General features: G+C 47.7%; 1 protein-coding gene across 2 annotated transcripts in view; it reads left to right on the top strand.

Moving 5' to 3' along the window:
* Window positions 1-16545, top strand: part of LOC127414766 (solute carrier family 23 member 2-like) — a 95463-nt gene that overhangs the window by 49121 nt on the left and 29797 nt on the right. For both annotated transcript variants that reach the window (XM_051653033.1, XM_051653032.1), the window contains one exon: window positions 8545-8702. In XM_051653033.1, the coding sequence (XP_051508993.1) occupies window positions 8545-8702 (158 nt within the window). The remainder of the gene's footprint in view (window positions 1-8544; window positions 8703-16545) is intronic.

Genomic DNA, 16545 nt, shown 5'->3' with positions numbered 1-16545 from the left:
CTATGACTCTAGACTTAACAGCTATGACTTTAGACTTTACAGCTGTGATGTTAGACTTTACAGCTATGACTCTAGACTTCACAGCTATGACTCTAGACTTCTACAGCTATGGGTAGACCTTTACCACTATGACTCTTGACTTTACAGCTATGACTTTAGACTTCACAGTGGTGACTCTAAACTTTGACAGCTATGGCTAGACTTTTACCACTATGACTCTAGACTTAACAGCTATGACTCTAGACTTTTACAGCAGTTACCCTAGACTTTCTAGCTGTGGCTCTAGACTTCACAGCAGTGACTCTAGACATTTACAGCTATGGGTAGACCTTTACCACTATGACTCTTGACTTTACAGCTATGACTCTAGACTTTACAGCTGTGACTCTAGACTTTACAGCTGTGACTCTAGACTTTCTAGCTGTGGCTCTAGACTTTTACAGTTATGACTAGACTTTTTCCACTATGCCTCTAGACTTTACAGCTGTCTCTAAACTTTACAGCTATGACTAGACTTTTACAGCTGTGACTCTAGACTTTACAGCTGTGACTCTAGATTTAACAGCTGTGGCCAAGTCATGGCCTCTTTTCCCCTTCTCTTTTTTCCACTCCCTAAAAAAGAAGGGGGATTATCCGACTGGGCTGCCAGGTCTAGTCGGGGGGTGTCCCTCCCAAGGGGAAGACACAGCGGAGACCACAAGAGAGGGGGGGATATTTATTGGAAGAATACATCACATGGTCTTTCCAACCATGTGGAGAGTCTTCAAGGTAGATCCTACTCAATGGGGGAGGAGTTACTACAAACATGGAGACTGGGGCAGAGGGGCTCTGCCCAAGGAAGATGTAGTTTGCCAACAGGGAAACGAATTAGCGGAAGATATATATCGCATGGGGTTACCTTACAGTGAACTGCCACATGGACTCTTAGTTAGTAAGTGTACTAGGCCGGCAGCGAATCTCTTCGAAAACTTGACTGCCACAGGGCTCGGAGGAAGTCAACCAGGGAACAAACTTGTGAACACTACTGGGAATTAATGGTGCACATCTTCAGCTCAAAAGGAGGTGGAAGGCGCTATGTGCAAGCGATAAACCTGGCCGGCTATCCCGGGCTTATCCGCTTGTGTTGCATGCCACTACCTGGGATGAAACCGGTTCTACCCGGAGGTTGTAGAACCTTGCAAAGGTGTTGGGTGTTGCCCAGCCCGCTGCTCTGCAAATGTCTGTTAGAGAGGCACCCCTGGCTAGGGCCCAGGAAACCGCTAAACCCCTGGTAGAATGGGCTCATAGCCCTACCGGGGGCGGCATGTCCTGGGCGTGATATGCCATAGTTATGGCGTCAATGAGCCAGTGGGCGATCCTCTGCTTGGAGACAGCACTTCCTTTCCGCTGTGCACCAAAGCAGACAAAAAGCTGCTCAGAGATTCTAAAGCTCTGCGTGCGATCCAAATAGATGCGTAAAGCGCGCACCGGACACAGTAATGACAGGGATTGGTCTGCCTCCTCCTGGGGCAGCGCTTGTAGGTTCACCACCTAGTCCCTAAAAGGGTTGGTGGGAACCTTGGGCACATAGCCCGGTCGGGGTCTCAGGTTCAAATGAGAGTAACCCGGACCAAAATCCAGGCACGTTTCGCTGACAGAGAAGCAGGTCTCCTACCCTCTTGATGGAAGTGAGCTCAGTCAGGAGGGCAGTCTTCAAGGAGAGTGCCTTAAGCTCGGCTGACTGCAAAGGCTCAAAGGGGGCTCTCTGTAGACCCTGAAGAACTACAGAGAGGTCTCATGAGGGAACGAGGCGCAGTCTGGAGGGATTCAGCCTCCTGGTGCCTCTTAGGAACCTGACGATCAGGTCGTGCTTCCCTAAGGACTTACCGTCAACTGCGTTGTGGTGTGCTGCTATGGCGGCAACGTACACCTTCAAGGTGGAAGGGGACAGCCTCCCTTCCAACCTCTCCTGCAGGAAGGAAAGCACTGATCCGACTGCGCATCTCTGGGGGTCTTCCCGTCTGGAAGAACACCACTTAGTGAACAGATGCCACTTAAAGGCATACAGGCGCCTCGTAGAGGGGGCCCTAGCCTGAGTGATCGTGTCTACCACCGGAGGTCTTCCGCGTCCCGTCCAGGGGCCAGACATGGAGATTCCAGAGGTCTGGTCGCAGGTGCCAGAGGGTGCCCCCTCCCTGAGAAAGAAGGTCCTTCCTCAGGGGAATTCGCCAGGGGGGAGCTGTCGCGAGGAGCGTGAGGTCCGAGAACCACGTCTGGGTGGGCCAGTAGGGTGCTACCAGGATGACCTGCTCCTCATACTCCCTGACCTTGCACAGAGTCTGTGCAAGTAGGCTCACTGGGGGAAACGCATATTTGCGTAGGCCAGGGGGCCAGCTGTGTGCCAGTGCATCTATGCTGAGGGGAGCCTCGGTGAGGGCGTACCAGAGCGGGCAGTGGGAGGATTCTTGGGAGACGAACAGGTCCACCTGTGCCCATCTGAATTGACTCCAAATCAGCTGGACAACCTGAGGGTGGAGACTCCACTCTCCCCTGAGGGTAACCTGCCGTGACAGTGTGTCCGCTGTAGTGTTGAGGTTGCCCGGGACGTAAGTGGCTTGCAGCGACTTGAAGTGCTGCTGTCTCCAGAGGAGGAGACGGCGGGCAAGTTGTGACATACAATGAGAGCACAGACTGCCTTGGCGGTTGACATATGCTACCATTGCCGTGTTGTCTGTCCGAACTAACATGTGTTTGCCCTGGATCAACGGCTGGAACCTCCGCAGGGCGAGCATAATTGCCAACAACTCGAGGCAGTTGATGTGCCAATGCAGTCGCAGACCCGTCCAGAGGCCGGTGGCTGTGTGCCCATTGCAAACAGCGCCCCAGCCCGTTTTGTAGGCGTCTGTCGTGACCACGATGCGCCTGGAGACCAGTTCTAGAGGAACACCTGCCCGTAGAAATGAGAGGTCGGTCCAAGGGCTGAAAAGACGGTGACAGACCGGCGTGATGTCCACGCGATGTGTCCCAAGGCGGCATGCCTATCTCGGGACTAAAGTCTGGAGCCAGTGCTGAAGCGGCCTCATATGCATCAACCCGAGCAGGGTGGCCACCGCCGAGGATGCCATATTCCCCAGGAGCCTCTGAAAAAGTTTCAGTGGAACCGTTGTTTTCTGTTTGAATGCCTTCAAACAGGCCAGCACCGACTGGGCGCACTCGTTCATAAGGCGCGCCTTCAAGGAGACTGAGTCCAACTCCAATCCGAGAAAAGAGATGCTCTGAACCGAGAGGAGCTTGCTCTTTTCCCAGTTGACCCAAAGCCCTAGTCGGCTGAGGTGTGAGAGCACCAGGTCCCTGTGTGTGCACAATATGTCTCGAGAGTGAGCTAGGATTAGCCAGTCTTCGAGATAGTTGAGAATGCGAATGCGCACCTCCCTTAATGGGGCAAGGGCAGCCTCTGCGACCTTCGTGAAGACGCGAGGAGACTAGCCGCGTTGGCTAGCCGCGCTGGCCTCATACCCGTAGGTAGAAGGACCGAGGCGGGGAGCCGCTGGGGTGGTGTTTCTTACGAAAGCAAGCTGCGACCGCAACATTGCCATGGTCATGTTCTCGCAATGAGAACATGAAACATCCACAAACGCTGCCTCCGTGTGGGTCGCGCCCAGACATGAAAGACAGCGATCATGACCATCCGAAGCTGAGAGATAATGACCGCAACTAGGAATAACACAATCGGAAAGGCATCTTTAAAAAGACGCGTCTTTAAAAAGACATTCCGTGTGTGCCGCTCTTTTAGAGAAATGTTTACTCTTTTAGAGGAAAAAAGCTCTTTCAGAAAATATACTCTCTTGTATTCTGCCGAAGCGCCCAGGGGCGTTCTCTGCAGTGTACCAGTGCAGAGGAGGGAGAAGCCACTGAAATGCCCATCTCAACCAGGTTGAGCCAAAGGTGGCGCTCCTGGACCTCTAGTGTGGCCATCGTCTGCCCGAGAGACCGCGCCGTGACCTTCGCGCAGATCCTGCATCAAATCTGGGACGGAACTACCTTTGTGCAGTTCTTTCAACGCCTTGGCTTGGTGGATCTGCAGGAGAGCCATGGCGTGCAGGGCAGAGGCGGCTTGTCCAGCAGCGCTGTAGGCTTTAGCCATCAGGGATGACGTGAGCCTACAGGGCTTGGACGGGAGCTTAGGGCGTCCGCGCCAGGTGGCGGCGCTCCGCGGGCATAGGTGCACCACGAGTGCCTTATCCACCGTGGAATCGCCATATAGCCCCTGGCTGCCCCACTATCGAGGGTAGTGAGAGCAGGGGAACTGTGGAATCGGGGCCGGGCAGTAAAAGGTGCCTCCCACGATTTCGTCAGCTCCTCGTGCACTTCCGGGAAGAATGGCACTGGAGCGGAGCGTGGCTGCTTTGAGCGGCTCTGCAAGCCCAGGAACCAATCATCAAGCCACGAGGGTTCAGGGGAGAGCGGAGGGTTCCACTCTAACCCGACGCTCGCGGCCACCCAGGAAAGCATGTCCATCATTTCGGTATCGGCCTGTGACTGGGCAATCGTCCCCGAAGGGGGAATCCCAGTTGAGGCTTCTGCGTCCGACTGGACAAGCCCGCTCTCTGATGCTGCGCTCGAGAGCTCATCATCTTCGCGGGCTCCAAACAAGAAGCCAGACTCGCCATGAGATGAGCCGTCGAACTCATCCGGAAGCCCGATTGGGGCAGACGAGCGTGCTGGGGAATGGGAGGTCCGCAGGGGGATACCCGGCGGAGACGATCCCATTGGGGTCCCCAAATCGCCCCCAGTGCTAGCCACGCTGGCCTTATACCCGTAGGTAGAAGGACTGAGGCGGGGAGCCGCTGGGGTGGCTTGCTTTCTTACGAAAGCCACGACCGCAACGTTGCCATGGTCATGTTCTCGCAATGAGAACATGAACCATCCACAAATGCTGCCTTCGTGTGGGTCATGCCCAGACATGAAAGACAGCGATCATGACCATCCGAAGCTGAGAGATAATGACCGCAACCAGGAATAACACACAATCGGAAAGGCATCTTTAAAAAGACATTCCGTGTGTGCCGCTCTTTTAGAGAAATATATACTCTTAGAGGAAAAAAGCTCTTTCAGAAAATATACTCTCTTGTTTTCTGCCGAAGCGCCCAGGGGCATTCTCTGCAGAGCACCAGTGCAGAGGAGGGAGAAGCCACTGAAATGCGCCGTCAGATCCAGCAGAGGTGAATGAACGGTAGAATTCAGCTCAATGAGCATGACCATTCGGCTCCGAAGAGAACATCTGAATGAGTGGTTGCATACTAGCTCCTTTTATAACCAGTATGTCCGGGGGAGTGGCATGCAAATACCACTCGCTAATTTTCATTGGCCTTTTATCAAAGACCAGAGGTGTCTCGGGCTCCCAAGAGTGACCCCTAGTTTCACTACATCGACACAACTTCGAGTGAGTGACAGATAGGGAACTAGACTTTTACAATTATGGTTTGACTTTTACTGCTGAGATTAGACTTGTACCACTATGGCTCTAGACTTTACTGCTGTGTGTCTAGACTTTACAGCTGTTACCCTAGACTTTCTAGCTGTGGCTCTAGACTTTTACAGTTATGGCTGGACTTTTACCACTATGACTCTAGACTTTACTGCTGTGTGTCTAGACTTTACAGCTGTTACCCTAGACTTTCTAGCTGTGGCTATAGACTTTTACAGTTATGACTAGACTTTTACTACTATGACTCTAGACTTTACAGCTGTGTCTCTAGACTTTACAGCTATGACTCAAGACTTTTACAGCTGTGACTCAAGACTTTACAGTTATGACTAGACTTATACAGCTGTGATTCTAAACTTTTACGCTATGACTAGACTTTACAGCTGTGACTAGACTTTTACAGCTATGAATCTAGACTTTATAGCTGTGACTCTAGACTTTTACAGCTGTAACGTCTGTGTAAGATCAGTGATGGCTAATTACACTTTGTTTGAAAAAAAACCTTTTAGCCTTTTGACATTTGCATATAAATTACTGACCTGGCCTCCACGTTTACATTTATATGGGTGCTAAATTGCAGATGGTCTTTATCACTATCAAAAGGATGCTAAAACAGGTCGCCTCTGGAGTGTCTCCATCAAGCTTCAAACACATTCCACAGAAAGGGGGGTGACCCCCCCCCCGTGCCAGGCACCAGAGCAGTTGTCTGTCTCCAGTAATTCCAATACACGTCACACACACACCTAAAGACATTTTCTCTATTTAGGCCATAGTAAGCAGTTATAAATGTATCTGCTATATGCATGTGTTGTATGTATATTCCCCTATCATATTAACTTAGTTAAAACCCTTTACTTGTATTAGTTAGACGTTAAATGCCTATATTCAAGTGTATGAGTGTATCTCTGCTTTAATATCGTCTGGAGGTTACCTTCTTGGTATCAAAATGATCTTCCCTTTATTTCTCACACAATAATGTACACCATGTGATCGTGAAATGCATCGAACAATTCTTACTATGTTTTGAATTAAAAGCTGCACTAGCGGTCCAGATCAGCAATAAAATGCGAATGGGCCATAAACGGAGACAAAGGATGTTTCTCCCGCTCAAAATGCATGCCTCTGATTGGCCACTCCACCCACAAAATGGGTGCGGCAATGAACTATCAAAACTCCAGAACGCAGACTAATCATCGCTCAAAACTCTTCTTCTTGAGACCAACACACTCCAAAACTCTCTCTTGAGTTTAACCTTCTGGCAGTGTTTACCTTCAAGTAACTTTGTGGATTTCCTGTGGACTTCTTCAACTCACTCCTAAAGAAATCGTCGAGAACCTCGTCTACCGCATCAAGACTCTTATTCAGCAACAAACCAATGCAAGTAACCATTTACAACTGATTAGATGCGTGTTTAAGTTTGAACCCCTTTTAAGGTGAATTGTGCCTCTGATGATTCTCATTTAGGTTGTGGTTAACTGACGTGAAATACTGCCTTCTTTGCTCTCTGTCTCTCCTTTTCTTACTTTCCTTCATTCTATATATGTATGTTTTGCTTAGTTTGTTTGTATGTTAGTTATAGTTTCATTTATTAAATCCCTTATATTCACAATTGATTGTCTCTGTGTTCTGCTCACAATTCAAAGTCACTGAATGTTGCTCCTTGCTACATGCTAAACTACTGCTAGCACTGTATAAGTAGGAGGGCTATTGTTCCTTGGCCAGGAAAGTAATCTTCCTAGAATTGATAAATAATTATATTGTCTGCTCGCTGGACGGACAGATCAAGTAATTGTAATATCGATTCTGCTACAGTTAATTCTAAGATCTAATCTAAATATTTATTATTAATTATAACCAGTTATAATTAATTATAAATAATTCCCTTTTAAGCTAATTTGTTACACAGCATTGACTAGAATTTTACAGCTATGACTCTAGACTTAACAGCAATAACTCTAGACTTTCTACCACTACAACTATGGCTCTAGACTTTACAGCTGTTACCCTAGACTTTTACAGCATTAACTAGTCTTTTACAGCTATGACTCTAGACTTAACAGCAATAACTCTAGACTTTCTAACTGTAGCTCTCGACATTTACAATTATGGTTTGGCTTTTACCGCTGTGATTAGACTTATACCACTATGGCTCTAGACTTTACAGCCATGACTCAAGTCTTTCCAGTGTTGACTCTAGTCTTTACAGCTATGACTAGACTTATGCAGCTGTGATTCTAAACTTTTACAGCTATGACTCTAGACTTTTACAGCTGTGACTAGACTTTTACAGCTATGAATCTAGACTTTACGACTGTGACTCTAGACTTTTACAGCAATGACTAGACTTTTACAGCTATGACTCTAGACTTAACAGCAATAACTCTGGACTTTCTAGCTGTAGCTCTAGACTTTTACAATTATGCTTTGACTTTTACCAATGTGATTAGACTTTTACCACTATGGCTCTAGACTTTACAGCCATGACTCAAGACTTTCCAGTGTTGACTCTAGACTTTACAGTTGTGACTCTGGACTTTTACAACTGTGACTATAGAATTTACAGCCATCCCTGCTGAAAAGACCAGCTTAACCAGCATGCAAATCCCATTCGGGTCTAGGCTGGTTTATACTTGTTAGTTCTGGTTTAATGCTGGTCAAGCTGGTGGACCAGCAGTGCCATGCTTTTAACCTGCAAAACCTTGCTGGTGAAGCTGGTTGTACAGCATGGTCTTTCTGATGAAGCTGGTTAAGCTGCTTTAAAAGTCTGGTGGGGGCCCAAACACCAGAGTTCCACATTGGGGGACCAGCACCCAAAACACAACATAAGCTGGTGACCAGCAATGCTGGTCTTTTCATCAGAGATGACTAATAGTGACTCAAGGTTTTGTTAAATATGTTTTGATACTGCTAACATTCAGAATGTCACAAGCAGTAGCCCATGTACTCTACAGATATTGTTGGCAATATGGTACAATATAGCAGTAAGCTTGAGTAGGATTTGATGTTCTCAGTCTTATTCAGATGGGACCCTAAAAAGACATTGAATGTTTTTCTCTTTCTTAACCTTTTCTCCTCAGCACTACCTTACCTGCTTCAGTGGAACTATCGCTGTGCCCTTCCTGCTGGCAGAGGCCATGTGTGTGGGTTATGACCAGTGGGCCACCAGTCAGCTGATCGGTACTATTTTCTTCTGTGTGGGCATCACCACTCTGCTGCAGACCACCCTCGGCTGTCGGTAAGAGAGAGAGAGAGAGAGAGTGTTTGTGTGTGTGTGTTTGTTTGAGGATTTTTTGGGGATGCCTGAACTCTTGGACATGTCCAGTACATTGGTATCATAGCTACAGAAAAATGAATATAAATTACAGAAATCATAAGCATCCAGTAATGGTACCAGGTGATAAGACTTAAGAGGGCTGAGATTCTTATCTCTAAAACTCTTTATTTTCAAAAATGTAAAAAAAAAAACTTACTGATATATTTGTGTTTTATCTGAATTTGTAACTGTCTTCTACTTGTGTGTTCATGCTTATTGTACACACAGCATGTTGTGTGTTAGTGTGACTGAGTGTGCAGGTGCTGATATTGGCTACATTTACATGTACACCAATACTCTGATTATTGCAATAATCAGAGTATAAGGGATAATTAGATTAAGACGTTTACATGATTTGGGCCTACCACTTCAATCCCGTTTACACGCTTCTTGCCATTACTCTGCTTATTTGCTGAGAAATGTGATGTTTTTATGATTTTTTATAAATAAATATTTATTACAAAAAACAACATGTTGCAAATATGTATCTTTAAAAACAACTTGGCATAAGGAAAATTAGCCGGTTTGTGATTCTTTTTGACTGATTTGTTAAAAGAACTACTTCATAAGAATCATTTTCGACTACACTGGATGCGCTGTCTGTTTTGATTCACTAAAAAGAATCGGTTCATAAGAGCCATTTGTGTGTGATTCGGAATACACGCAGTTGATATTGTTGTGTTTCGCCCGCAAGCACAAACTCATTTCAAAGACGTGTTTCCTTCCCATTATTTTGCAGTCTTTTTATCTCCCCAACATTCAAATCAGACTGCACACAGACATTCACAACTCTGTAAAATATTTTTTTTTTTTTTTGCCATGGGGCTGTAAATGGGGGAGCACCACTGCTGGAAAATGGTGCATGGAACTGCCGTTTTACATGAAGCAGAAAATTAAGTGCAGCTTCTTCTTTTTCGCGATGTTTTTGAACTTGTGCTTGAGTGGAACATGATCCGTCAGCAGCACGTGTGCAGGTGCACTTTGGTCAGAGTGGAAGAAATGCGATTAAATCATTTACTTGCCAGTATAAAACAATTAAAATAGGAGTACTCCACATATCTTACTGCGATTACCATTACTCTGATTATTAGCATAATCGCAATATTCTGTTTACATGAGCTACAGTTTAATCGCAGTATTGCCTTAATTGCATTATAATCGTATTATGAGGGTGCATCTAAACGTAGCCATTGATTATTTTTAGTGTGTTATCTTCTGTCTTGGCCTATTAGCATACTGCTTGAGTTTTGCAGGTGCTGATTCTACTTAACCAGTGCTTAGGTCCACAACATTCTAAAAAAGCAGTAGTAAAAATAATTAGCTCTACAACATTCTGCTCTTTCAGCACAGGGAAGTGCTTATGGGACATTTATCAGCAAAACTGTGTGTCAAAGATAAAAATGATTGCTTGCTTACAGTATGATGCCAGAGCATTATTAGCACCCCGTTGTGATAGATGCTTATTGAATTCTGTGTCACTCTTGTTCATGAGTTAGGTGGGCAAGTTAGAACAAGCACGAGATTAGCCAAGAACATCAAAGTCTTTTAGGTTATCAGTGCCAGAAAGAGTTAGGCTTGTTTTTCCTTTGTCTGTCTGTGCATGTACTACTAGGAGGTTGGTGTGATCACATGGTGACAAATCTTACTATTATGCCTAGAGCTAGGCGGTATGACTTATATTCTGTGCAACGATATAAATTTTGTTATAACAGACCATGTGTGTCTGATGTAGACATGACGTAAATGTAAGTTGTTTACGGCATGGTTCCCGCTGTCATGGAAAACTTGGAACTATCAGGGAATTTTTAAATTGTGATGTCCATGCCTGGAAAGTCGTGGAAATTAAAAAAAATATATTTAAAAAGTAATGGAAATTTTTATAGTAAGCGGAAAAAAAATAAATAAATAAATTCTTCTTTTTTTTTTTCATTCTAGTTATACTCAACAGTGTTTCATTGGCTAGAAGTTGTATATTAAATTTTTTTAAATCCTTATCGAGTTATCACAAATTACTGGAAAAGTCATGAAATTCATACAATAAAAGGTAAATTACATTACGGTGAATTACTAGTTACATCTGTCGAGCAACATCTATAAAAAAAAATTGGGGTTGAATTTCTAAAAGAAAGAAAATATGTTGTAATATATACAGTTATTGTGATTAAAAAATTACTCTCACCATGTAGGGCTGGGCGATAAATGTAAAATATATTTTTGCGATAATTGCCTTTAAAAATATCACGATATCCGATTACATCATCAACCCTCCTGCTGAGGGTTGGAGAATATTTTTGCTTTTAATTTTGCTTTAAAAATGTAATTAATTTATTGAAACATGAAAAACATAAACAAAAGACATTTCTAAATTCAAATTGCACTTTAAACTAAACAGAAAAAAACACTAAAACAACAAAGTCAAGTCATTTTTATTTGTATAGCGCTTTTCACAACAAATCGTTTCAAAGCAGCTTTACAGAAAATCATGCATTAACAAAAACGAAAGCAAAAAATGAATCTGTACTATCTATAGAGTCTTAGAGTGAACATTGTGTAGTTTGATTAAATATGATTGTAAATTGTGTATAGAAATTAAATAATTAATAATTGTATTTAGAACCCCTGTGAGCAAGCTGAAGGCAACTGTGGCAATGAACACAAAACTCCATAAGATGTTGGTTAATGGAGAAAAATAACCTTGGGAGAAACCAGGCCAGTGCTCGAATTGAGGGGGGGCTGGGGGGATCCAGGACCCCCCATAAGGCATTAGGGACCCCCCCATAAGAAGTAAAAATTAGACTTGGGGGGGGTCCCCAAGATACTTATATTTTAGTAAAAATAATAATGACAAATCTGATCAGGCAGTGGAGACAGTAAAGTTTGTGAATTTAATTATTTACAATAATTTATATTAAGTTTGTTTATAGGCTAGTTGTCATGTCTCTTTGAAATGTAAACGCCCCGCTCCACATCTAAAGACTGCTAAGTGCATGACATCATTGACATGACTGCTTGCTTGGTGCCGCTCCGGTGAAGCTAACTTTAGCTAAAAAATGGAGAATAATAAACCTCCACTCGCAGTCGGGAAGAGAAAGCTTCTTACTGACTTTTTTGAGGGGTAATTTTCTCTTTCTCTATATTTTTCTACTATATCTATCCACTCCATGTCGGGGCTTTTGTATTCTTTGCATAAATTGGAAACATTTAGGCTTACTCATTTTTCATTATTAATAGGCCTGGTTCTACGGGGGTGGTAGAGATCGCGATGAAGATGAGTGACAGCTTTTTAGTGATTATAAAGTGAGCGCTCGTTGTGCGCTTTCTATGCTATATATAATCCATTCAGAATTTGTATAAAACTTGTTTTTCATGCTGCTAAGAGGAGAACCAACGTACACGCTGCAAAGTTTCGGGAATTACATCTGCATATAAATGCGGGATTCACTCTTGAAATAGCAATGATTGACATATTAACCATAGTATTGTTTGTTCCTGAATAAAGCAGCCTTTTTGACTGAAATCGTCCTGGTTACTTGCGTAACCTCCGTTACCTGATGGAGGGAACGAGACGTTGTGTCGATGTAGTGACACTAGGGGTCACACTTGGGAGCCCGAGACACCTCTGGTCTTTGATAAAAGGCCAATGAAAATTGGCGAGTGGTATTTGCATGCCACTCCCCCGGACATATGGGTATAAAAGGAGCTGGTATGCAACTACTCATTCAGGTTTTATGCTGAGGAGCCGAGACAAGGTCTGGCCATTTCAGCGGTTAGTTCAGCATTGTGGCAGGAGGGACACAACATCTCATTCCCTCCATCAGGGAACGGAGGTTACGCAAGCACCGTGTACTGGGCCGGCATTAAGTCTCTCCAAAAACTCGACTGCCACAGGTCTCAGAGGAAGTCAACCAGGGAACATAGTTTGTGAACACTACTGGGAATTAATGGTGCACATTTTCAGCTCAGAAGAGGTGAAAGGCACTATGTGCAAGCGATACACCCGGCCGGCTATCCCGGGCTTATCCGCTTGTATTGCGTGCCACTACCTGGGATGAAACCAGTTCCACCCGAAGTTTGTAGAACCTTGCAAAGGTGTTGGGTGTTGCCCAGCCCGCTGCTCTGCAAATGTTTGTTAGAGAGGCACCCCTGGCCAGGGCCCAGGAGGCCGCTACACCCCTGGTAGAATGGGCTCATAGCCCTACCGGGGGCGGCATGTCCTGGGCATGATATGCCATAGCTATGGCGTCAATGAACCAGTGGGCGATCCTCTGCTTGGAGACAGCGCTTCCTTTCCGCTGTGCACCAAAGCAGACAAAGAGCTGCTCAGAGATCTTAAAGCTCTGCGTGCGATCCAAATAGATGCGTTAAGCGTGCACCGGACACAGCAACAACAGGGCTGGGTCTGCCTCCTCCTGGGGCAGCGCTCGCAGGTTCACCACCTGGTCCCTAAAAGGGGTCGTGGGAACCTTGGGCACATAGCCCGGTCAGGGTCTCAAGATCACGTGAGAGTAGCCCGGACAGAACTCCAGGCACGTTTCGCTGACAGAACGCTTGCAGGTCTCCTACCCTCTTGATGGAAATGAGCGCAGTCAGGAGGGCAGTCTTCAAGGAGAGTGCCTTAAGCTCAGCTAACTGCAAAGGCTCAAAGGGGGCTCTCTGTAGACCCTGAAGAACTACAGAGGGGTCCCATGAGGGAACGAGACGCATTCTGGAGGGATTCAGCCTCCTGGCGCCTCTCAGGAACCTGATGATCAGGTCGTGCTTCCGTAAGGATTTACCGTCGACTGTTTCGTGGTGTGCTGCTATGGCGGCAACGTACACCTTCAAGGTGGAAGGGGACAGCCACCCTTCCAACCTCTCCTGCAGGAAGGAAAGCACTGATCCGACTGATTCTCTGGGGGTCTTCCTGTCAGGAAGAATACCACTTAGTGAACAGATGCCACTTAAATGCATACAGGCACCTCATAGAGGGGGGACTAGCCTGAGTGATTGTGTCTACCACTTAGGTCTTCCACGTCCCGTCCAGGGGCCAGACATGGAGATTCAAAGGGCTGGTCACGGGTGCCAGATGGTGCCCCATCCCTGAGAAAGAAGGTCCTTCCTCAGGGGAATTCGCCGGGGGGGGGGCTGTTGAGAGGAGCGTGAGGTCCAAGAACCATGTCCGGGTGGGCCAGTAGGGTGCTACCAGGACAACCTGCTCCTCATCCTCACTGACCTTGCACATGGTCTGTGCAAGTAGGCTCACTGGGGGAAACACATATTTGCATAGGCCAGGGGGCCAGCTGTGTGCCAGCGCGTCTATGCCGAGGGGGGCCTCGGTCAGGGCGTACCAGAGCGGCCAGTGTGAGGATTCATGGGAGGCGAACAGGTCCAACTGTGCCTGTCCAAATCGACTCCAAATCAGCTGGACCACCTGAGGGTGGAGGCTCCACTCTCCCCTGAGGGTAACCTGCCGTGACAGCGCGTCCACTGTAGTGTTGAGGTTTCCCGGGATGTGAGTGGCTCGCAGCGACTTGAAGTGCTGCTGGCTCCAGAGGAGGAGACGGTGGGCGAGTTGTAACATACATTGAGAGCACAGATCACCTTGGCGGTTGGCATATGCTACCGTTGCCATGTTGTCTGTCCGAACTAACACGTGCTTGCCCTGGATCAGTGGCCGAAACCTCCGCAGGGCGAGCAGAATTGCCAACAACTCGAGGCAGTTGATGTGCCAATGCAGTCGCGGGCCCGTCCACAAGCCAGCGGCTGCGTGCCCGTTGCAAACAGCGCCCCAGCCCATTTTGGAGCACCAATCCTGCAAGGAAAACCCGTGGACTGTAGTCGTGATGATGACCGTGTACACTGGGTATGTGACCCAGGGAAGAAGAAAACTGCTCTTTTGCTGAACTGTTGGTACCACAGCCACTTGGGCATGCGGCGAAATCAAACAAAAAGGCAACAAAAGATTCTCCACCCGGCCCTCCACCGGGGGATGGAGTGGTCTTCTTACCAGCTCCAGATGAGTGTGTTTTTTCGACCCTGGGTCGCCCGTCTCAGGAGCGCTTTGAGGACCTCCGTGGGTTCTTAGCGGCCGACTGTGAGACGGGTGGCGTCTGCTTCCTGCTGTGGGCTCCATGCCGGGGCCGGGCCGAAGGGGTGGGCTGCGGCGGAGCCGGTGCAGTCACTGCAGGGGGACGCCCTTGGCGACGAGTAGACGGGGTGCGGGATCTTGAGCCGCACCAGGGCAGGATATGTCGGATAGCCTCAGTCTGCTGCTTCACCGTCGAGAACTGCTGGGCAAAGTCCTCGACAGTGTCGCTGAATAGGCCAGCCTGGGAAATGGGGGCAGCAAGGAACCATGTCTTGTCGGCCTCACCCATCTCGACCAGGTTGAGCCAAAGGTGGCACTCCTGGACCACTAATGTGGACATCGTCTGCCCGAGAGACCGCGCCGTGACCTTTGTCACTCGGAGAGCGAGGTCGGTCGCCGAGCGCAGTTCCTGCATCAGATCTGGGGTGGAACTACCCTCATGCAATTCTTTTAGCGCCTTGGCTTTGTGGACTTGCAGGAGAGCCATGGCGTGCAGGGCAGAGGCGGCTTGTCCAGCAGCACTGTATGCTTTAGCCGTCAGGGATGACGTGAACCTACAGGGCTTGGACGGGAGCTTAGGGCATCTGCGCCAGGTGGCGGCGCTCTGCGGGCATAGGTGCACCACGAGCGCCTTATCCACCGGGACAATTGCCGTATAGCATCTGGCTGCCCCGCCCTCGAGGGTATTGAGGGCGGGGGAACTGAGGAATTGGGACCGGGCAGTAAAAGGTGCCCCCCATGATTTCATCAGCTCCTCGTGCACTTCCGGGAAGAAAGGCACTGGAGCGGGGCGTGGCTGCTTTGAGCGGCTCCGCGAGCCCAGGAACCAATCATCGAGCCACAAGGGTTCAGGGGAGAGTGGAGGGTTCCACTCTAGCCCGACCCTCGTGGCCGCCCGGGAAAGCATGTCCGTCATCTCTGCATCAGCCTGTGACTGGGCAATCATCCCCGAAGGGGGGAGCCCAGCTGAGGCTTCTGCGTCCGACTGGACAAGCCCACTCTCCGATGCTGCGCTCGAGAGCGCATCATCTTCGCGGGCTCCGAACAAGAGGCCAGACTCGCCGTGAGACGAGCCGGTGGACTCATCCAGAAGCCCGACTGGGGCAGACGAGCGTGCTGGGGAATGGGAGGTCCGCGGGGGGATACCCGGCGGAGGCGATCCCATTGGGGTCCCCAAATCTTTCTTATGAGAGCAAGCCGCGACCGCAATGTTGCCATGGTCATGTTCTCGCAGTGAGAACATGAACCATCCACGAATGCTGCCTCCGTGTGGGTCTCACCCAGATATAAAAGACAGCGATCATGACTATCCGAAGTTGAGAGATAATGACCGCAACCAGGAATAACACACAATCGGAAAGGCATCTTTAAAAAGACACGTCTTTAAAAAGATGTTCCATGTGTGCCGCTCTTTTTGAGAAATATACTCTTTTAGAGAAATAAACTCTTTCAGAAAATATACTCTCTTTATTCTGCCGAAGCGCCCAGGGGCGTTCTCTGCAGTGCACCAGTGCAGAGGAGGGAGAAGCTGCTGAAATGCGCCGTCAGATCCAGCAGAGGTGAATGAACAGTAGAAATTCAGCTCAATGAGCATGACCGTTCAGCTCCGAAGAGAAAATCTGAATGAGTGGTTGCATACCAACTCCTTTTATACCCGTATGTCCGGGGGAGTGGCATACAAATACCACTCGCCAATTT

Source organism: Myxocyprinus asiaticus, chromosome 24, assembly GCF_019703515.2.
Source record: "Myxocyprinus asiaticus isolate MX2 ecotype Aquarium Trade chromosome 24, UBuf_Myxa_2, whole genome shotgun sequence".
NCBI lineage: Eukaryota > Metazoa > Chordata > Actinopteri > Cypriniformes > Catostomidae > Myxocyprinus > Myxocyprinus asiaticus.
Note: the sequence above shows the minus strand (reverse complement) of the source record. Positions and strands in the feature narration are given on the sequence as shown.